The 21,672-nt window shown below is 57.5% G+C and overlaps 1 protein-coding gene across 2 annotated transcripts in view; it reads left to right on the top strand.

Moving 5' to 3' along the window:
* Positions 1–688: 688 nt before the first annotated feature.
* LOC121274722 (reticulon-3-like) overlaps positions 689–21,672 on the top strand; it is a 66,686-nt gene continuing 45,702 nt past the window's right edge. The window contains exons 1-2 of one of the 2 annotated variants that reach the window (XM_041182057.1): positions 689–1,244; positions 17,704–21,642. In XM_041182057.1, the coding sequence (XP_041037991.1) occupies positions 1,187–1,244; positions 17,704–21,642 (3,997 nt within the window). In that variant the 5' untranslated portion in view covers positions 689–1,186. The remainder of the gene's footprint in view (positions 1,245–17,703; positions 21,643–21,672) is intronic. The other variant, XM_041182059.1, reaches the window with a different exon arrangement.

The following is a 21,672-nucleotide window of genomic DNA, read 5'->3' on the forward strand; positions in this document are numbered from 1 at the left end:
CTCTGTCTCTCTCCCTGTCTCTGTCTCTCTCTCTGTCTCTCTCTCTCTCTCTGTCTCTGTCTCTGTCTCTCTCTCTGTCTCTCTTCCTGAACCTGTCCCTGTCTCTCTCTCTGTTTCTCTCCCTGTCCCTGTCCCTGTCTCTCTCCCTGTGTCTCTCCCTGTCCCTGTCTCTGTCACTCTCCCTGTCTCTGTCTCTCTCTCTGTCTCTCTCTCTCTCTCTCTGTCTCTCTCTCTGTCTCTGTCTCTCTCTCTGTCTCTCTCTCTGTCTCTGTCTCTCTCTCTGTCTCTCTCTCTCTCTCTGTCTCTGTCTCTCTCTCTGTCTCTCTCTCTGTCCCTGTCTCTCTCTCTGTCTCTCTCTCTCTCCCTGTCTCTGTCTCTCTCTCTGTCTCTGTCTCTCTCTCTCTCCCTGTCTCTGTCTCTCTCTCTGTCCCTGTCTCTCTCTGTCTCTCTCTCTCTCCCTGTCTCTGTCTCTCTCTGTCTCTGTCTCTGTCTCTCTCTGTCTCTGTCTCTCTCTGTCTCTGTCTCTCTCTGTGCTCCGCCGTGTCCCAGGTTTCACTGCAGCTTCTGGCTCTGAGCCCGGGGCCGGCTCCCTCCCTGCGCTTTCCTGCTGCTGATGGAGGCGGCCTTAACCTCTCACCCTGTTTGTCAGAGGGAGGGAGAGAGAGGGAGGAAGGAGGAGGGAGGGAGAGGGAGAGGGAGGAGGGCTTTTTCTCAACGTCTCCCATAAAGAGAGCTGCGGATCGGAGAGAGAGAGAGATTTGCTGAGTGAGGAGAGGGAGGGTGGAGGCTGTTTGTACCCCCCCCCCCACACACACAGACACAGACAGACACACAGACAGACACAGACACACAGACACAGACACAGACAGACAGACACAGGGTGGAGGAAGGAGCAGGAAGAGTCAGCAGGATTTGGAGAGAATTAGCCCCCACCCACCCACCCACACAGACACAGACACAGACAGACACACAGACAGACACACAGACAGACACAGACACAGACAGACAGACACAGGGTGGAGGAAGGAGCAGGAAGAGTCAGCAGGATTTGGAGAGAATTAGCCCCCACCCACCCACCCACACAGACACAGACACAGACACAGACACAGACACAGACAGAGACACAGAGCCAGACACAGAGGCAGACAGAGGGAGGCTGCGGACAGACGCTGCGGACAGGCCGGTCATGGAGAAGCGGAGCGAGTGTCCGGAGGCAGCGCTGGAGGGTTCGGCTCTCTCTCTGGGTAAGGAACCGCTGACAGCGGGAGACAGCGATCGTCCCGCTGTCACCTCCTCTCTGCACTCGCTCTTCCTCTGTTTGTTTCGTCCCTTATTTAGTTACGTGTTTATTATTATTATTATTATTATTATTTTGCAAAGACAAAAGAATGAAATTGTAATTTGGAGGAGAAGTTTCAGATTTTATTCCTGGGTGTGTGTGTGTGTGTGTGTGTGTGTGGGTGTGTGTGGGTGTGTGTGTGTGTGTGTGTGTGGGTGTGTGTGTGGGTGTGTGTGTGGGTGTGTGTGTGGGTGTGTGTGTGTGTGGGTGTGTGTGTGGGTGTGGGTGTGTGTGTGGGTGTGTGTGTGGGTGTGTGTGTGTGTGGGGGGGAGGGGGTGCTGGATATGAAGTAATATGAGGGGAGGGGTAGGAGGGGGTGAGGGGGAAGGAGAGCAGGAGGTTGAGGGCAGGTAGAGAGAGGAGGGGGTGGGGGTAGAGAGAGGAGGGGTGGGGTGGGGTAGAGAGAGGAGGGGTGGGGTGGGGTAGAGAGAGGAGGGGTGGGGTAGAGAGAGGAGGGGGGTGGGGGTAGAGAGAGGAGGGGGTGGGGGTAGAGAGAGGAGGGGTGGGGTGGGGTAGAGAGAGGAGGGGTGGGGTAGAGAGAGGAGGGGTGGGGTGGGGTAGAGAGAGGAGGGGTGGGGTAGAGAGAGGAGGGGGTGGGGGTAGAGAGAGGAGGGGAGTGGGGGTAGAGAGAGGAGGGGGTGGGGGTAGAGAGAGGAGGGGGTGGGGGTAGAGAGAGGAGGGGGTGGGGTAGAGAGAGGAGGGGGTGGGGGTAGAGAGAGGAGGGGGTGGGGGTAGAGAGAGGAGGGGGTGGGGGGTAGAGAGAGGAGGGGGTGGGGGTAGACAGAGGAGGGGGTGGGGTAGAGAGAGGAGGGGGTGGGGGGTAGAGGGAGGAGGGGGGTGGGGGTAGAGAGAGGAGGGGGTGGGGGTAGAGAGAGGAGGGGGTGGGGGTAGAGAGAGGAGGGGGAGGGGGTAGAGAGAGGAGGGGGAGGGGGTAGAGAGAGGAGGGGGTGGGGGTAGAGGGAGGAGGGGGTGGGGGTAGAGAGAGGAGGGGGTGGGGGTAGAGAGAGGAGGGGGTGGGGGTAGACAGAGGAGGGGGTGGGGTAGAGAGAGGAGGGGGTGGGGGTAGAGGGAGGAGGGGGTGGGGGTAGAGAGAGGAGGGGGTGGGGGTAGAGAGAGGAGGGGGTGGGGGGTAGAGAGAGGAGGGGGTGGGGTGGGGTAGAGAGAGGAGGGGGTGGGGGTAGAGAGAGGAGGGGTGGGGTGGGGTAGAGAGAGGAGGGGGTGGGGGTAGAGAGAGGAGGGGGTGGGGGTAGAGAGAGGAGGGGAGTGAGGGTACAGAGAGGAGGGGAGTGGGGGTAGAGAGAGGAGAAGGGTGAGGGTAGAGAGAGGAGGGGGTGGGGGTAGAGAGAGGAGGGGAGTGGGGGTAGAGAGAGGAGGGGGTGGGGTAGAGAGAGGAGGGGGTGGGGGTAGAGAGAGGAGGGGAGTGAGGGTAGAGAGAGGAGGGGAGTGGGGGTAGAGAGAGGAGAAGGGTGAGGGTAGAGAGAGGAGGGGATTTGGGGCGAGAGAGAGGAGGGGGTGGGGGTAGAGAGAGGAGGGGAGTGGGGGTAGAGAGAGGAGAAGGGTGAGGGTAGAGAGAGGAGGGGATTTGGGGCGAGAGAGAGGAGGGGGTGGGGGTAGAGAGAGGAGGGGGGTGGGAGGAGAGAGCGGAGAGGATTTGGGATAAGAAGAGGAGGGGGAGGGGGTGCAAGAGAGGAGGGAAAGGGAGAGTGAGTGGGGGGCAGAGAGAGGGAAGGCAGAGGGGGGAGCAGAGCGGTGAGAGAGCGGGGTAAGGGGAGAGGGAGGGGTTTGGGGAAGGGGTATGGGAGGGAGTGGGGGAAGGGTTAAGGAGGGGTGCGGATGAGGAGGAGTGAAAGTGAGGAATGAAGAGGTGAGGGAGGAGGGAAGAAGTTTTGGAGGAATGTTCGGGGCTGACCCAAGCTGTAAACCCCCCCAAATCCCCCCCGGTCCCCACCTGACTCACCCCCGACACCCCCCCCCCCACCCCACCCCCCCGAGCCCCCCGACTCACCCTCGACCGCCCCCGACTACCCCCTCCCCAACTCCCAGTACCCCCCCGACTCTGCCTGACTCCCCCCCCGACTCCGCCTGACTCCCCCCCCGACTCCCCCGACTCCCCCCCTGCCCCCCCGACTCCCGATTCCCCCCTCGACTCAACCCTGAGCCCCCCGACTCCCTCCCGACCCCCCCTGACTCCCCCCACTGACTCCTCCCACTGACTCCCCCCCGCTGACTCCCCCCCCGAATCCCCCCTGCTGACTCCCCCCCTGACTCCCGACCCCCCTGAGCCCCCGACTCCCCTCCCAACTCCCCCCTCGACTCCCCCTCACCCCGAAACCCCCCCACCCCCACCCGACTACCCCCAGACTCTCATGTGTCTTCTCTCAGACTCACTAAGTTGTGTCTCCAGTGTGTTCCTGTTTCCCCGGTCACAGTGTGTCCGGGATAACGGATAAAATATCCGTGTGGGATCTGCCCGCCCATTACTTTATTTTAAAAATCAGAACTGAATGGCACAACCCAGCCCCTGCGCATTCACCCCCCTCATGCATTCACCCCCCCCGCGCATTCACCTCCCAGCGCATTCACCTCCCAGCGCATTCACCTCCCAGCGCATTCACCCTCCAGCGCATTCACCCCCCCAGCGTATTCACCCCCCCAGCGCATTCACCCCCCCAGCGCATTCACCTCCCAGCGCATTCACCTCCCAGCGCATTCACCCCCCCAGCGCATTCACCTCCCAGCGCATTCACCTCCCAGCGCATTCACCTCCCAGCGCATTCACCCTCCAGCGCATTCACCCCCCCAGCGTATTCACCCCCCCAGCGCATTCACCCCCCCAGCGCATTCACCTCCCAGCGCATTCACCTCCCAGCGCATTCACCCCCCCAGCGCATTCACCTCCCAGCGCATTCACCCCCCCAGCGCATTCACCCCCCCAGTGCATTCACCTCCCAGCGCATTCACCTCCCAGCGCATTCACCTCCCAGTGCATTCACCTCCCAGCGCATTCACCCTCCAGCGCATTCACCCCCCCAGTGCATTCACCTCCCAGTGCATTCACCCCCCCAGCGCATTCACCCCCCCAGCGCATTCACCCCCCAGCGCATTCACCCCCCCAGCGCATTCACCCCCCAGCACATTCACCCCCACCCACCCCCAACCACCCCCACCCCTCCCACCCCCACCCCCCAACCCATCCCCACCCCCATCCCCCAAACCCTGGAGTGTCACCTTGTCACGCCCACAAAGCCTGTGGGCCTCCTGTCTGTTGCTGCCTGGGCCCTGAGCTGAATATCCAGATTTGGATTCTGACAGATTGTGATTCCAAGCCCCTGGGGTTTTTTTGGGAGGGCGGAGGGGGTAATGATGCGGGCAGGGATACAGCTCTGCTTTGTGATTTGTAGCTCAAGCCTCCCACAAACCCCAATCAGAGATCCGAGGATCCAGATAGGATTACGGGCATTCTCCCCATCGAGTTATATCCAACTCCTCTCTCCCTTCCTGTCGGGCAGTGACTTGCTGAGACATGTTGAGAGGATGTTACGTGTAATGATGGGGCTGCAGTCATTCACAGGTTGCAGGAGAGCTGTGTGCGTGTGTGCGTCTGTGTGTGCGCCTGTGCATCTGTGTGTGCGCCTGTGTGTCTGTGTGTGCGCGCCTGTGCATCTGTGTGCGCGCCTGTGTGTCTGTGTGTGCGCCTGTGCGTCTATCTGTGTGTCTGTGTGTGCGCCTGTGCATCTATCTGTGTGTCTGTGTGTGCGCCTGTGTGTCTGTGTGTGCGCCTGTGCGTCTATCTGTGTGTCTGTGTGCGTGCCTGTGTGTCTGTGTGTGCGCCTGTGCGTCTATCTGTGTGTCTGTGTGTGCGCCTGTGCGTCTGTGTGCGCACCAGTGTGTCTGTGTGCGTGCCTGTGTGTCTGTGTGCGCGCCTGTGTGTCTGTGTGCGTGCATGTGCACCTGTGCGTCTATCTGTGCGTCTGTGTGTGCAACTGTGTGTGCGCCTGTGCGCCTATCTGTGTGTCTGTGTGTGCGCCTGTGCGTCTGTGTGCGCGCCTGTGCGTCTGTGTGCGCGCCTGTGTGTCTGTGTGCGTGCATGTGCACCTGTGCGTCTATCTGTGCGTCTGTGTGTGCAACTGTGTGTGCGCCTGTGCGCCTATCTGTGTGTCTGTGTGTGCGCCTGTGTGTCTGTGTGTGCGCCTGTGTGTCTGTGTGTGTGTCTGTGTGTGCCTCTGTCTGTGCGTATGTCTGCGTCTGTGTGTGCATGTGGGCGTCCGTGTGCCTTTTTTAAATTCATTCACAGGATGTGGGTGTCGCTGGTTGGGCCAGCATTTATTGCCCATCCCTAATTGCCCCTTGAGAAGGTGGGGGTGAGCTGCCTTCTTGAACCGCTGTAGTCCATGTGGTGTAGGTACACCCACAGTGCTGTTAGGGAGGGAGTTCCAGGATTTTGACCCAGCGACAGTGAAGGAATGGTGATATATTTCCAAGTTAGGATGGTGAATGACTTGGAGGGGAACTTCCAGGTGGTGGTGTTCCCATCTATCTGCTGCCCTTGTCCTTCTAGATGGTAGTGGTCATGGGTTTGGAAGGTGCTGTCTAAGGAGCCTTGGTGAGTTGCTGCAGTGCATCTTGTAGATGGTACACACACTGCTGCTACTGTGTGTCGGTGGTGGAGGGAGTGAATGTTTGTGGATGGGGTGCCAATCAAGCGGGGCTGCTTTGTCCTGGATAGTGTTGAGCTTCTTGAGCGTTGTGGGAGCTGCACTCATCCAGACAAGTGGGGAGTATTCCACCACACTCCTGACTTGTGCCTTGTAGATGGTGGACAGGCTTTGGAGAGTCAGGAGGTGAGTTACTCACCACAGGATTCCCAGCCTCTGACCTGCTCTTGTAGCCACAGTATTTATATGGCTGGTTCAGTTCAGTTTCTGGTCAATGGTAACCCCCAGGATGTTGATGGTGGGGGATTCACTGATGGTAATGCCATTGAACATCAAGGGGTGATGGTTGGATTGTGTCTTGTTGGAGATGGTCATTGCCTGACACTTGTGTGGTGTGAATGTTACTTGCCACTTGTCAGCCCAAGCCTGGATATTGTCCAGGTCTTGCTGCATTTGGACATGGACTGCTTCAGTATCTGAGGAGTTGTGAATGGTGCTGAACATTGTGCAATCATCAGTGAATATCCCCACTTCTGACCTTATGATGGAAGGAAGGTCATTGATGAAGCAGCTGAAGATGGTTGGGCCGAGGACACTACCCTGAGGAGCTCCTGCAGTGATGTCCTGGAGCTGAGATGACTGACCTCCAACATCCACAACCATCTTCCTTTGTGCTGGGTATGACTCCAACCAGCGGAGAGTTTTCCCCCTGATTCCCATTGACCCCAGTTTTGCTAGGGCTCCTTGATGCTACACTCGGTCAAATGCTGCCTTGATGTCAAGGGCAGTCACTCTCACCTCACCTCGGGAGTTCAGCTCTGCTGTCCATGTTTGAACCAAGGCTGTAATGAGGTCAGGAGCTGAGTGGCCCTGGCAGAACCTAAACTGGACATCAGTGAGCAGGTTATTGCTAAGCAAGTGCCACTTGATAACACTGTTGATGACCCCTTCCATTATTTTACTGATGATGGAGAGTAGACTGATGGGACGGTAATTGACTGGGTTGGATTTGTCCTGCTTTTTGTGTACAGGACATACCTGGGCAATTTTCCACATAGCCGGGTAGATGCCAGTGTTGTAGCTGTACTGGAACAGCTTGGCTAGGGGCACAGCAAGTTCTGGGGCACAAGCCTTCAGTACTGTTGCAGGAATATGTCAGGGTCCATAGCCTTTGCAGTATCCAGTGCCTTCAGCCATTCCTTGATATCACGTGGAGTGAATCAAATTGGCTGAAGACTGGCATCTGTGATGCTGGGGACCTCTGGAGGAGGCTGAGATGGATCATCCACTCAGCACTTCTGGCTGAAGTTTGTTGCAAATGCTTCAGCCTTATCTTTTGCACTGATGTGCTGGGCTCCCCCATCATTGAGGATGGGGATATTTGTGGATCCTCCTCCCCCAGTGAGTTGTTTAATTGTCCACCACCATTCACAACTGGATGTGGCAGGACTGCAGAGCTTAGATCTGATCTGTTGGTTGTGGGATAGTTTAGCCCTGTCTATCACTTGCTGCTTATGCTGTTTGTCATGCAAGTAGTCCTGTGTTGTAGCTTCACCAGGTTGACACCTCATTTTTAGGTGTGCCTGGTGCTGGTCCTGACATGCCCTCCTGCACTCTTCATTGAACCAGGGTTGATCCCCTAGCTTGATGGTAATGGTAGAGTGGGGGATATGCTGGACCATGAGGTTACAGATTGTATTCGAGTACAATTCTGCTGCTGCTGGTGGCCCACAGCACCTCACGGATGCCCAGTCTTGAGTTGCTGGATCTGTTTGAAATCTATCCCATTTAGCATGGTGATAGTGCCACACAACACAATGGAGGGTATCCTCAATGTGAAGGTGGGACTTCATCTCCACAATGACTGTGTGGTGGTCACTCCTACCGATACTGTCATGGACAGATGCATCTGCAGCAGGCAGGTTGGTAAGGATAAGGTCAAGTATGTTTTTCCCTCTTGTTGGTTCCCCCACCACCTGCTGCAGACCCAGTCTAGCAGCTATGTCCTTTAGGACTCGGCCAGCTCGGTCAGCAGTGGTGCTACTGAGTCACTCTTGAAGACATTGAAGTCCCCCACCCAGAGTACATTCTGCACCCTCGCCACTCTCAGTGTTTCCTCCAAGTGATGTTCAATATGGGGAAGCACTGATTCACCAGTTGAGGGAGGGCGGTGCGTGGTAATCAGCAGGAGGTTTCCTTTCCCATGTTTGACCTGATGCCATGAGACTTCATGGGGCCCGGAGTTGATGTTGAGGACCCCCCAAGGCAACTCCTTCCTGACTGTAACCTCTGCTGGATCTGTCCTGCCGATGGGACAGGTGATGGTGGCGTATCTGTATAATTCCGTGAGGATGACTATGTCCAGCTGTTGTTGACTAGTCTGTGAGACAGCTCTCCCACTGTTGGCTCTAGCCCCCAGATGTTAGTCAGGAGGACTCTGCAGGGTCGACAGGGCTGAGTTTGCTGTTGCTGTTTTCGGTGCCTAGGTCAATGCCGGGTGATCTGTCCAGTTTCATTCCTTTTTTGTGTCTTTGTAGCAACTGAGTGTCTTGTTTGGCCATTTCAGAGCAACCCACATTGCTGTGGGTCTGGAGTCACATGTAGGTAAGATAAGGATGGCAGTTTTTCCCCCTTCCCTAAGGGGACATTAATGAACTAGATGGGTTTTTACAACAATCAACAAGGGTTTCACAGCCATCATTAGACTTCTAATTCCAGATTTTTATTGGGTTTAAATTCCACCATCTGCCATGATGAGATTCGAACCCGAGTCACCAGACTTGGGTGGCTGGATTATTAGTCCAGCGATAATACCACTACGCCATCACCTCCCCCCGTGTCCATGCGTGTGCGTGTCCATGCGTGTGCGTGCCCATGTGTGTGCGTGCCCATGTGTCTACGTGTCCATGTGTGTGCGTGCCCATGTGTGTGCGTGTCTGTTCCCCTATCCAGAGGGACATGACTCGGCTTTGCAGCAGATGATATGATTCCTGGCCTGAGTTTCACAGAGCTAAAGGCCACCGTTCTGAAACTGGGATCAGTGATCTCTCTCTCTCTCCCTCCCTCTCTCTCTTTCTCTCTCTCGTGCTCTCTCTCTCTCTCTTTCTCTCTCGCTCGAGCTGCAGAGTCTTCCTGGAGTGAGGGTCTTGTTCCCCTGCTCCTGTCTCCCCTGTTTAATTAAATTTCAGGAAAAGCTCAGCAGGTCTGACAGCATCTGTGGAGAGAGAAGCAGAGTTAACATTCATGTCTGTTTGCCCCTCCCTCAGAGCTAGAAAGCTTCTCTAAGCATCGCCATATGGACTTGAAACGTTAACTCTGTCTCTTTCTCCACAGATGCTGTCAGACCTGCTGAGTTTTCCCAGCATCTCCTGTTTTCCTTTCAGATTTCCAGCATCTGCAGGATTTTGCTCTTTATTGTAATTAATTATCAGCATCACCCGTTACTCAGTGCACCACTCTCCAGCTTCTACAGTCAAAAGACTGTAGGTTTGAACCCCACTTGAGCACGTAGGACAGGTTGGAATTCCCGGGAAGTGCTGGAGGGGGCGCTGCTCCCGCTGGAATTCCCGGGAAGTGCTGGAGGGGGCGCTGCTCCCGCTGGAATTCCCGGGAAGTGCTGGAGGGGGCGCTGCTCCTGCTGGAATTCCCGGGAAGTGCTGAGGGAGCGCTGCGCTGCCTTTCAGCTGAGACATGAGGTGATGAACTGAGGCCCTGCCCAGCTCCTGTTGAACCATTTTGGCAGAGCTGCCATGTTCTGCCCGGTGTCCTGGGCCCAATATTTATCCCTCCCCGCAGCATCGCTAAAAACAGGGCAGCTGGTCATTATCACATGGCTGTTTGTGGGAGCTAGCTGGGTACAGGTTTCCTGTATGACAACACTGACCAGGCTTCAAAGGGATCTAACTGTGGGAGGTGCTGGAGGAATTAAATGATGGGGCGTAATTCATTGAATAAAGGCAACCAGGCGCACACACTGTGGAGTGAACAGGACTGGACAATGGGCAGTGGCTCTGAGTGGGCGTTGGTGCTGTGTCCGGAGGGGGGCGGTGTGTCTGTGTGTGGGGTTGGGTTGGGGTGGGGGGGGGCAGTGGGGGTGGTGGTTATGTCTGGAGAGGGGGGTGGGGTGGGGGTGTGTGGGGTGGGGGTGGAGGTGTGGGGTGGGGGGGGTGTGTTTGGGTGGGGGTGTGAGGGTTGGGGGTGTGTGGGGTGGGGGTGTGTTTGGGTGGGGGTGTGTGGGGTGTGGGTGTGTGGGGTGGGGGTGTGTGGGGTGGGTGTGTGGGGAGGGGGTGTGTGGGGTGGGGGTGTGGGGTGGGGGTGTGTGGGGTGGGGGTGTGGGGTGTGGGTGTGTGGGGTGGGGGTGTGTGGGGTGGGGGTGTGTGTTTGGGTGGGGGTGTGTGGGGTGGGGGGTGTGTTTGGGTGGGGGTGTGTGGGGTGGGGGGTGTGTTTGGGTGGGGGTGTGTGGGGTGGGGGTGTGTGTTTGGGTGGGGGGTGTGTTTGGGTGGGGGTGTGTTTGGGTGGGGGGTGTGTGGGGTGGGGGGGTGTGTGGGGTGGGGGGTGTGTGGGGTGGGGGGGTGTGTGTTTGGGTGGGGGTGTGTGGGGTGGGGGGTGTGTGGGGTGGGGGTGTGTGGGGTGGGGGGGTGTGTGTTTGGGTGGGGGTGTGTTTGGGTGGGGGTGTGTGGGGTGGGGGGGTGTGTGGGGTGGGGGTGTGTGGGGTGGGGGTGTGTGGGGTGGGGGGTGTGTGGGGTGGGGGTGTGTGGGGTGGGGGGGTGTGTGTTTGGGTGGGGGTGTGTGGGGTGGGGGGTGTGTGGGGTGGGGGTGTGTGGGGTGGGGGGTGTGTGTTTGGGTGGGGGTGTGTGGGGTGGGGGGTGTGTGGGTGGGGGTGTGTGGGGTGGGGGTGTGTGGGGTGGGGGGGTGTGTGTTTGGGTAGGGGTGTGTGGGGTGGGGGGTGTGTGTTTGGGTGGGGGTGTGAGGGTTGGGGGTGTGTGGTGTGGGGGTGTGTGGGGTGGGGGTGTGTGGGGTGGGGGGTGTGTGGGGTGGGGGTGTGTGGGGTGGGGGGGGTTGTGTGTTTGGGTGGGGGTGTGTGGGGTGGGGGTGTGTGTTTGGGTGGGGGGGTGTGGGGTGGGGGGTGTGTGTTTGGGTGGGGGTGTGTGGGGTGGGGGGTGTGTGTGTTGGGGTGGGGGTGTGTGGGGTGGGGGGCTGTGTGTTTGGGTGGGGGTGTGTGGGGTGGGGGTGTGTGGGGTGGGGGGGTGTGTGTTTGGGTGGGGGTGTGTGGGGTGGGGGGGTGTGTGTTTGGGTGGGGGGTGTGTGTTTGGGTGGGGGTGTGTGGGGTGGGGGGGTGTGTGTTTGGGTGGGGGTGTGTGGGGTGGGGGTGTGTGGGGTGGGGGTGTGTGGGGTGGGGGGGTGTGTGTTTGGGTGGGGGTGTGTGGGGTGGGGGGTGTGTGGGGTGGGGGTGTGTGGGGTGGGGGGGTGTGTGTTTGGGTGGGGGTGTGTGGGGTGGGGGGGTGTGTGTTTGGGTGGGGGTGTGTGGGGTGGGGGTGTGTTTGGGTGGGGGGTGTGTGGGGTGGGGGGGTGTGTGGGGTGGGGGGTGTGTGGGGTGGGGGGGTGTGTGTTTGGGTGGGGGTGTGTGGGGTGGGGGTGTGTGGGGTGGGGGGGTGTGTGTTTGGGTGGGGGTGTGTGTGTTTGGGTGGGGGTGTGTGGGGTGGGGGGGTGTGTGTTTGGGTGGGGGTGTGTTTGGGTGGGGGTGGAGGGAGGTGGGGGGGTGTGTGGGGTGGGGGTGTGTGGGGTGGGGGTGTGTGGGGTGGGGGGGTGTGTGTTTGGGTAGGGGTGTGTGGGGTGGGGGGGTGTGTGTTTGGGTGGGGGTGTGTGGGGTGGGGGGGTGTGTGTTTGGGTGGGGGTGTGAGGGTTGGGGGTGTGTGGGGTGGGGGGTGTGTGGGGTGGGGGGGGTTGTGTGTTTGGGTGGGGGTGTGTGGGGTGGGGGGTGTGTGTTTGGGTGGGGGGTGTGTGGGGTGGGGGTGTGTGTTTGGGTGGGGGGGTGTGGGGTGGGGGGGTGTGTGTTTGGGTGGGGGTGTGTGGGGTGGGGGTGTGTGTTTGGGTGGGGGTGTGTGGGGTGGGGGTGTGTGGGGTGGGGGTGTGTGGGGTGGGGGGGTGTGTTTGGGTGGGGGTGTGTGGGGTGGGGGGTGTGTTTGGGTGGGGGGGTGTGGGGTGGGGGGGTGTGTGTTTGGGTGGGGGTGTGTGGGGTGGGGGTGTGTGGGGTGGGGGGGTGTGTGTTTGGGTGGGGGTGTGTGGGGTGGGGGTGTGTGGGGTGGGGGTGTGTGGGGTGGGGGGTGTGTGTTTGGGTGGGGGTGTGTGGGGTGGGGGGGTGTGTGTTTGGGTGGGGGGGTGTGTGTTTGGGTGGGGGGGTGTGTGTTTGGGTGGGGGTGTGTGGGGTGGGGGTGTGTGGGGTGGGGGTGTGTGGGGTGGGGGGTGTGTGTTTGGGTGGGGGTGTGTGGGGTGGGGGGGTGTGTGTTTGGGTGGGGGTGTGTTTGGGTGGGGGTGGAGGGAGGTGGGGGGGTGTGTGGGGTGGGGGTGTGTGGGGTGGGGGTGTGTGGGGTGGGGGGGTGTGTGTTTGGGTAGGGGTGTGTGGGGTGGGGGGGTGTGTGTTTGGGTGGGGGTGTGTGGGGTGGGGGGGTGTGTGTTTGGGTGGGGGTGTGAGGGTTGGGGGTGTGTGGGGTGGGGGTGTGTGGGGTGGGGGGGGTTGTGTGTTTGGGTGGGGGTGTGTGGGGTGGGGGGTGTGTGTTTGGGTGGGGGGTGTGTGGGGTGGGGGTGTGTGTTTGGGTGGGGGTGTGTGGGGTGGGGGTGTGTGTTTGGGTGGGGGGTGTGTGGGGTGGGGGTGTGTGTTTGGGTGGGGGTGTGTGGGGTGGGGGGTGTGTGTTTGGGTGGGGGTGTGTGGGGTGGGGGTGTGTGTTTGGGTGGGGGGGTGTGGGGTGGGGGGTGTGTGTTTGGGTGGGGGGGTGTGGGGTGGGGGGGTGTGTGTTTGGGTGGGGGTGTGTGGGGTGGGGGTGTGTGTTTGGGTGGGGGTGTGTGGGGTGGGGGTGTGTGGGGTGGGGGTGTGTGGGGTGGGGGGGTGTGTTTGGGTGGGGGTGTGTGGGGTGGGGGTGGAGGGAGGTGGGGGTGTGTGTTTGGGTGGGGGTGTGTGGGGTGGGGGTGTGTGTTTGGGTGGGGGTGTGTGGGGTGGGGGGTGTGTGGGGTGGGGGTGTGTTTGGGTGGGGGTGTGTGAGGTGGGGGGTGTGTGTTTGGGTGGGGGTGTGTGGGGTGGGGGTGTGTGGGGTGGGGGTTGTGTGTTTGGGTGGGGGTGTGTGGGGTGGGGGTTGTGTGTTTGGGTGGGGGTGTGTGGGGTGGGGGTGGAGGGAGGTGGGGGTGTGTGTTTGGGTGGGGGTGTGTGGGGTGGGGGGTGTGTGTTTGGGTGGGGGTGTGTGGGGTGGGGGTGTGTGGGGTGGGGGGTGTGTGGGGTGGGGGTGTGTGGGGTGGCGGTGGAGGGAGGTGGGGGGGTGTGTGGGGTGGGGGGTGTGTGGGGTGGGGGGGTGTGTGTTTGGGTGGGGGTGTGTGGGGTGGGGGTTGTGTGTTTGGGTGGGGGTGTGTGGGGTGGGGGGTGTGTGTTTGGGTGGGGGTGTGTGGGGTGGGGGTGGAGGGAGGTGGGGGGGTGTGTGGGGTGGGGGGGTGTGTGTGTGAGAGGTGCACACTCCCTATCGGAGATGCAGATACCCTGACCCACCCCCCACCCCTTGCCCACACATTCCTGCTTCCTTCGTTCCCAGGCACACGCGGTGTGGAATTCTGGGCAGCTGATCTAACAAATAGTTGGGAGGTTATATAAATGAAAGTTGTTGTTGAGTGAGCAGATTGGGGTTGAGTCACTGTGGCTGCTGTGATCTCTTGCATCAGCCTGCTGGTCCCCAGGGGAACTTTGTGACTGATAACAGATCCGTTTGCAACACCCGATGACAACACACAGGATCTTGAGCTCACTTTCTTGTGGCTGTCAGTGTGATTGTGACACTCGGCTGCAGTGAACAATTCGAGATCCTGCAGCTTTTCACACCCCCTACTCCACCTCTGGAGTGAAGCAAACGGCACTTGGAGCTGCCAGTGTACATCCATCTCCACCCAGAGGTGCTGGGCACTTCACCTCAAGTAGTGAGAGAACAAGCCCTGATGGGGAAGTCAACTGTAGTGTGCATCGTGCCAGCTTGCTGGTGCTGGGCAGTGAACGATACCTGCAGCTTTGGGTCACTTTTCCCTCACGTCCCTCTGCCCTGCCCCGGGTCCAGGGAGGGCTTTAGAGGCGGAGACCTCCCCCATGTTGTCCCTTCCTGGATCTGCCTATCTCAGAACAGGCTGGAGGTGGAATCCGGTTTGTTCCTGCTCCGTACTGCCCCCTGTCCCCTTTCCCTAGCCTGCTTCCCCCCATCACTCTCCAAACAGGCCGGGCATGTCACCTCCCTCTGTTTTACTGGAAGCTTCCCTGCATTGTTTTATCTCCTTCACCCTCCTGCTTGACCTGGCCCAGATAGGGAACTCTGGGCCTTTCAGACGACCGGTAAACCTGCTGACACTCATTCCACTGAAACCAAGGTATCAGGACAAAGTGGAACTGAGAGTGCAGGAGGAATCTTACAGACCAGCAACCGGGGGACCTGATGGAGGGAACCCTCGGCTGTTTCCCAGTTGGGGGTGTCGGTGGGGGGGGGGAGCGGGTGGTGGTGAGGGCGTGGTAATAAATGTCTGAGGATTCTCACCGTGTTATTGCACCTCTCAAGATAATTCATTGCAATATTCCAGAGACTCGATGTGAGGGTTTTATACTTTAAAAAGTGGTCTCCCTGCCTCATCCTCCCTCGATTCCAGTGAGTGCGCAGTGAGTTCTGACAGTATCCACTTGACATTTCCCTGTGGACACTCTGGCCTGCAGACCTGTTGAAGAGAATGTTATAAAGGAACCTGATCTGATCCCTAGCCAATCCCAGCGCGAAGGCCCCGGTCCGCTTTCTGATCCCTGCTCCCTGAGCTGGGGAGTGGGAATTGTGCCTCGTGTGCTGGGTTAGTCTTGTCCCAAGAGTTGCTTCTGTTAGAAAATGCTAGCATAGCCTGTGATGGCTCCCAGAACTGAATAGCCTGCTCATGCTCTCTGTCACATCTGGCATGTGAGTCCAGTAGAGTTGGAGGTAAGTGCACTGGTGCCTGTGGGTGTGCGGGCCCTGGCATTGAGTAGGTGTCGAGCCATCACTGTCAGGATGCCGAGGGGTTGGAGGGAGTGCAGATAGACTGAGGGGATGTGGAGGGAAGCTGGCTGTGTGAGGAGTACAAAGTCTGCCAGTCAGTTGGAGCAATACTCTAACCTGTGTTGGTTTCCTTGGTTCAGTGTTCCTGGTTGTGTCACTCATCTTAATGCTCGCTGCTTTTGGCCTGCAGTCTGAAATGTACAGGCCTTTCCTCTCTCCAGTGTCCCCTTAGCAGACAACTGCCTCCTGACCCGAGCCCTGCCCCTGCCCACCAATCCCACAATCTAATTGTCCTCAAAACCTGTTTAGGGCCATTTAACCTGGCAGCAAGCGTGTTCACTGTGCGTTAGGGGGTGGTAAATGCTCTGTATGATGGCTGGCCTCAGGCAATGGCCCAGCAGATCAGCTGCTCTTGGAAGAACAGCACAGCGGCTGTCAGACATAGATTCCTAATGATCAGTAGCCAATAACAACCAGAGGAGATGGTATGTGCTGTGAGGGGAGGCCTCATTCCAACCCTGTCTGTACTGAGAGGGATGGAGGGGGAGTGGGGAAGAGGCATCGGAGTATCTCTGCTGGAGGTGGGGCAGAGACAGGAGTCCGATTCTGTCACTGTTACCGACTCCTCCTGCTCTGTTATTTTGATATTTTTTTTTCTATTTCCTCTCAGCCTGTCCCTGGAGCTGAAAGCAAGTTCCGCCTCCTCTTCCTTTCATTAAATCCCTTCCACATATCTCCTGATCATTCTTAAAAGCCACACTTGGTAGGTAAGGCAGGCCCTGTGCCTGTAGGGGAGGTGACGGCGTAGTGGGATTGTCACTGGGCTTGTATTCCAGAGACCCAGGGTAATGCTCTGGGGACCTGGGTTCACAATCCCACCAGGGATTTGAATTCAATTCAAATCTGGAATTAAAAGTCTAATGATGACCACGAAACCATCGTTGTAAAAACCCATCAGGGTCACTAATGCCCTTTAGGGAAGGAGGTCTACCACCCTTACCTGGTCTGGCCTACCTGTGACTCCAGACTCACAGCAATGGGGGTGACTATTAAATGCTGGCCTAGCCAGTGATGCCCACATCCCATGAATGAATAGAAAAAAAAAACAGGCAGAGGGCGCAGGCCCCTCCCACCTGAACTTTTACCAAGGGTTACAGAGACCAGTAGGAGGCAGTCTCCTCCAGCCTTCACTAATACAGGAGAACCTGGATTTGGACCTCTCAGTATTTGCAGAAGTGCTTTTTGAAGTGTGGTCACTGCGGTAATGGACAGGTAGCAGCCGGTAGCGGCCGTGGGATCTGCTCCATCCTTGTGAGAGCAGCAGTGTTGGGAAGGCCCAGGGATAGAGTTTGGAATTGCCTGGGTCTGTGTGGCCCTCAGTACCATGCTGGGACACGCTGCGGCCTGGACCGTCCAGCTGAGTTTTCATCCGAATCCGTTCTCAGAATCGGTGTGCAGCCAGGAGGGCCCAACCTCGGTTGCTCCTGTTGGTTTGGGGGCCTCAGAGACCCAGTCTGTGTGAGACTGACAGGTTTCCTGTGATAAAGGAACGTCTGGGAAGCAGCTGGATTCTCACCGCTTCACAATCACTCTGCAGCTGATACTTTTATCATTAATATTGCCAGTTTTCTTTTTTTTTTAAAAATACTGAATTCAAATTCTCAAAATAGTGGGATTTGCACCTTTGTTCGCTGGATTACCAGAGTCCAGCAGCAGAACCATCTGAGCCCAGACCCAAGAGAGGGACATAGACACAAACACAGGCTGATAATTCTCAATCAGTGCCAGTTATTAAAAACAAGGTTGTTTTGTTCTATTCCTAAATGGCTTGCAGGTTTACACTGGGACACAGTAACAGTGACTGGGAGCTATACTAGTGTCTGAACTGGAGGTCTAAATGGTGGTCACGAGCTGTTGCACGGATGTAGTCTTAGTGCAGAGCTTCAGGGCTCAGTTTCTCTACTCCAAATTGCTTGGCTTTGTTTTGCTTCCTGCGTCTGTTGGGATGATTTGGATGGGCCATTTCAAAGGGGATTGTCTCCATTCTGGCGATGGATGTTCCTGGCTGCTCACGGGTGGGATGGGATGGGGGCGCAGAAGGTGAAACGACCTCTCTTCATTCAGTGGTGACAATGCCCCTTTCAAAAGGCGAATGATTATCCAATGAGACAGATCCTTTCCTCTTTGAGTTGGAGTCCCAGTACCCTGCAATGTGGTTGTGTGTTGTTTGCCTTTTTCTTTAGTTTTATGTTTTTTAGATCCTACCCCTCGGGTCCCATAAGGGGGAGCGTCCTGTCAGACCGTTGCGTTGCTGTTGTGAATTTATTGCAAGCCCGGTATCCTTCCCACGCATGGCTGCTGAGGTCACTTCTGTTCCCTCCACCCAATGAGTGTTGCATGCTGCAAGCCTGGTTTGTGTGTTATCTGAATTTCTCTTGCTGTCTGCTCACAGAGAGATCGATGCAGCTCCCAACGCTGCTCTCTGATTGCAGTATGTCTGCACAACAGTCGAGCTGTGTGAGCGTTTCTAAGTCGATGGGGTCTTTTCCGCCTTCCCCTCTCAGCTCTCTGCCCCAAGCCAACACTGTGGCCCCTTCTAACCTTCTCTTGGATCAAGGCCGAGCTCCTGCCTTGACCCATCCTCCGAATCAGACTGCCCCGTCGGACACGGAGAAGGAACCTCTGGGAACTGCTGTCATTCAGGGCATGGGTAGCCTTGGCAGTGATCCTGGGAACCCAGCTGCATTGAGCAGGCCTCAACCTGCGAGTGTCTTTGATAACTACAGTTGGACGAGTCAGCCTGAGCTGATGTTTGGGAAGCAGGAAAGCCGACCAGTGTCAACACAGGAGACGGCGGAATTAAGGGGACATCAAATGGAGATCGTTCAGCTTGGGGCTGCGGACGAGCAATTCCTTGGGGAGCCAGCGAAAAGTGATCCTTCTTCCATAGACTCCTCACAGGAAGAGGATTCATTGGAAAGACTCAGTCCTGACTCTCCGTTTGAGGTCCTCACTGAAATGCAAGAGAAGGGATCTTGTGAAGAAGGTATTTTGAAGCCATTGTTGGCTTTGAGTGAGCACCGGGTGGACCTGGAAGGGCAGGAGGAGCCTCCCTTCTTCACTGGAGGAGTCGAAAGAGACTCATTGGCTGAAGCCACATCTGGGAGGATCACTGGAACAGCTGCTGCTGTCGGACAGAAGCCTGACAATTTGAAGACGAGTGAACTAACCCACACTCGATCAGACATTCTGGAGAAGGCTCATGATGGACAAAGCATAACCAAAGGAGAAGATGCCTTCAGGCAAAGTGTCCTTGCACAAGGTGTGAACTCGTCATCTGTGGAAGAGGCTTTCAAAAGCTTTCAACCCCCTGCATGTGGGTCAGTGAACAACCGGCCTGATTCTACTCCATGGGATCAGTTCCCTGAGCCACGAGAAAGAGAGAAAGCAATCTGCAGTCTTGAAATGAACTTGGACCAGCATCCTTCAGACGGGATGGTGGAGCCAGTGAGCATGTCTGGAACTGGGGAACTGGCCACTGGAAATGTTTGCGCTGATTTGCTTACAAAGACCCCTCCAGACAACATTACAGAGATGTTAGTGCCAGTGAGTGTTTCCGCCAGTGCAGATATCAGAGCTCCAGCAGGTGTTGCAAAGGAGCGTCTAACTGACGCTGTAAACTTCTCACTGGAGATGTCACCCAAAAGCCTGGTGGCTGAACCAGCACCCTGCAAAGAGGAGGCTGTTCCGGAAACTTCCCAACTCCCTGAAGGATCTGCCTCCAGCCAGGGGAGGGGGCAAACTCGAACAGGAGCTGCCCTTGATGGTGTCCCACCTGAAGCGTTGGAGAAGACGGAGGAGGATAGCTCTGGGGAATCTGATGATACTGTTATTGAAGACCTGAAGCTAGAGCCTGCACGTCATCCTTCAGGGCTGACAGTCACCAGTCAGGAGAAGGGAACCCCTGCTCCGAGCAGCCTTGAGAAACTTGTTCTGGTCCCAACAGTAAATGTGGCTGAGACCATGGGGCAGGCATCCAGCCAGGGGGGTGCTGGGTCTGTGAGCCCTCCATCCGGACCTGCTGAGGGACAGAGGGAACTATCTGGAGATACCAAAGGCTCAGCAGCGGCGTTCCAACAAGAGGCAGCAGGAGCTTCACCCGAGCCCAGCCTCGCCAGGGGAGACAGGGTTGGACGAACAAAGGTGACTTTTGGAGAATTTGCCTCTTCAGATTCAGAACCATCACCTTCCCCCCCTCCTCCTGCCTCTCACCAGCTCCTATTTGATGAGCAAAAGTCTACGGAGAAGGAATCAGGCAAACCTGAGCCAGAATATAGCCCCGAAATCTCACCAGTCTTGTGCCCTGTGGGCCATCCACTCCAAGAGAAACCTGACCTGTCTCCAACTGGTTCCCCCGCCTCTCGCTGCTTAGAGGACACTCAAGGTTTGGTTGCTGGTACCCACACTGGCGAGCTTTTGATGGCTGAGGTTACTTCTCCTTTACAGGAGATGATCCGCCGCTCAGCAGTCCAGAGGGAGCATATTCACGGGGAAATACAGCCTGTCCCAGTGCCACTGGCTCCAGTACTGGTTCAAGCCCAGTCAGTCATAGTCCGAACCACACCCGTGGTCATTCAAACTCCTCTTATTGTCAAGTCAGTGCTTGGGGTCACTGACCCTCAGAAGGCCCCTGCTGGCATGACTGACACTCAGAAGACCCCTGTTGGTGTGATTGACACTCAGAAGACCCCTGCTGGCATGACTGACACAGAGAAGACCCCTGTTGGCGTGACTGACACTCAGAAGACCCCTGTTGGCATGACTGACGCTCAGAAGACCCCTGTTGGTGTGACTGATGCTCAGAAGACCCCTGTTGGTGTGACTGATGCTCAGAAGGCCCCTGTTGATGTGACTGACACTCAGAAGGCCCCTGTTGGTGTGACTGACACTCAGAAGGCCCCTGTTGGCGTGACTGACGCTCAGAAGACCCCTGTTGGCATGACTGACGCTCAGAAGGCCTCTGTTGGCGTGACTGACACTCAGAAGACCCCTGTTGGCATGACTGACACTCAGAAGACCCCTGTTGGCGTGACTGACACTCAGAAGACCCCTGTTGGTGTGACTGACGCTCAGAAGACCCCTGTTGGCATGACTGACACTCAGAAGACCCATGTTGGCGTGACTGACACTCAGAAGACCCCTGTTGGCATGACTGACACTCAGAAGACCCCTGTTGGCGTGACTGACACTCAGAAGACCCCTGTTGGCATGACTGACACTCAGAAGACCCCTGTTGGCGTGACTGATGCTCAGAAGACTCCTGTTGGCATGACTGACACTCAGAAGACCCCTGATGGCATGACTGACACTCAGAAGACCCCTGTTGGCGTGACTGACACTCAGAAGACCCCTGTTGGCATGACTGACACTCAGAAGACCCCTGTTGGCGTGACTGACGCTCAGAAGGCCTCTGTTAGCGTGACTGACACTCAGAAGACCCCTGTTGGCATGACTGACACTCAGAAGAACCCTGTTGGCATGACTGACGCTCAGAAGGCCTCTGTTGGCATGACTGACGCTCAGAAGGCCTCTGTTGGTATGACTGACACTCAGAAGACCCCTGTTGGCATGACTGACACTCAGAAGGCCCCTGTTGGCATGACTGACACTCACAAGGCCCCTGTTGGCGTGACTGACACTCACAAGGCCCCTGTTGGCGTGACTGACACTCAGAAGACCCCTGTTGGCATGACTGACACTCAGAAGGCCCCCACTGGGGTCACTGATACTCAGAAGACCCCGGTTGGGGGGGCTGGAGTACCAGACTCTCTGAAGTCCATGGATGTTGAACTTTTTCCCTCCACAGTTGACCCGTTGGTTGAGTGTGCAGTTAGGCCGATGACCCAGGCTCCATGGCGGTCTGCTTTGGACCTCCCTGAGACCAGTGCGCAGAAGGTCAAAGCACCGGGGGAGGCTTCAGATTCCAGGACACGACCCTCACTGGGACCGGAACCAGCAGTGAAGCAAGGAGTAGCCAAGGCTAGCCCTTCACCCAAAGGAGTGAGCGCTAGCCCAGCTCCAGAGAAGGAGCCAGGATCAGCGGATGGAGAGAGGCTCATGCAGCCAGTGTGCGGAGCCAAGCTGCAGATGCCCAGAGCTGAGAAGGAGGCAAGCAAGACATCCCCCCAAACTGACCGTCCCAAACAGGCTGCCACTGAGAAGCAGGAAGCTGCCAAGCATACCGACCCTCCTCTGGCACCATCTGTAGATACTGCACAGCCCAGGGTCTCTGATGGGAGACCTGAGCAGGGACCCCAAGCTCCCCACCAAATTGAGGAGCTGCATATGCCAGTGGATGAGGAGGCTGCCAATAGGCTCAGCAAGATGGCAGGTAACAGTATCGCTCTCGGCACCTTAGTCA

The sequence above is a fragment of the Carcharodon carcharias genome (genome assembly GCF_017639515.1).
Source record: "Carcharodon carcharias isolate sCarCar2 chromosome 37 unlocalized genomic scaffold, sCarCar2.pri SUPER_37_unloc_2, whole genome shotgun sequence".
Classification (NCBI taxonomy): Eukaryota; Metazoa; Chordata; class Chondrichthyes; order Lamniformes; family Lamnidae; genus Carcharodon; species Carcharodon carcharias.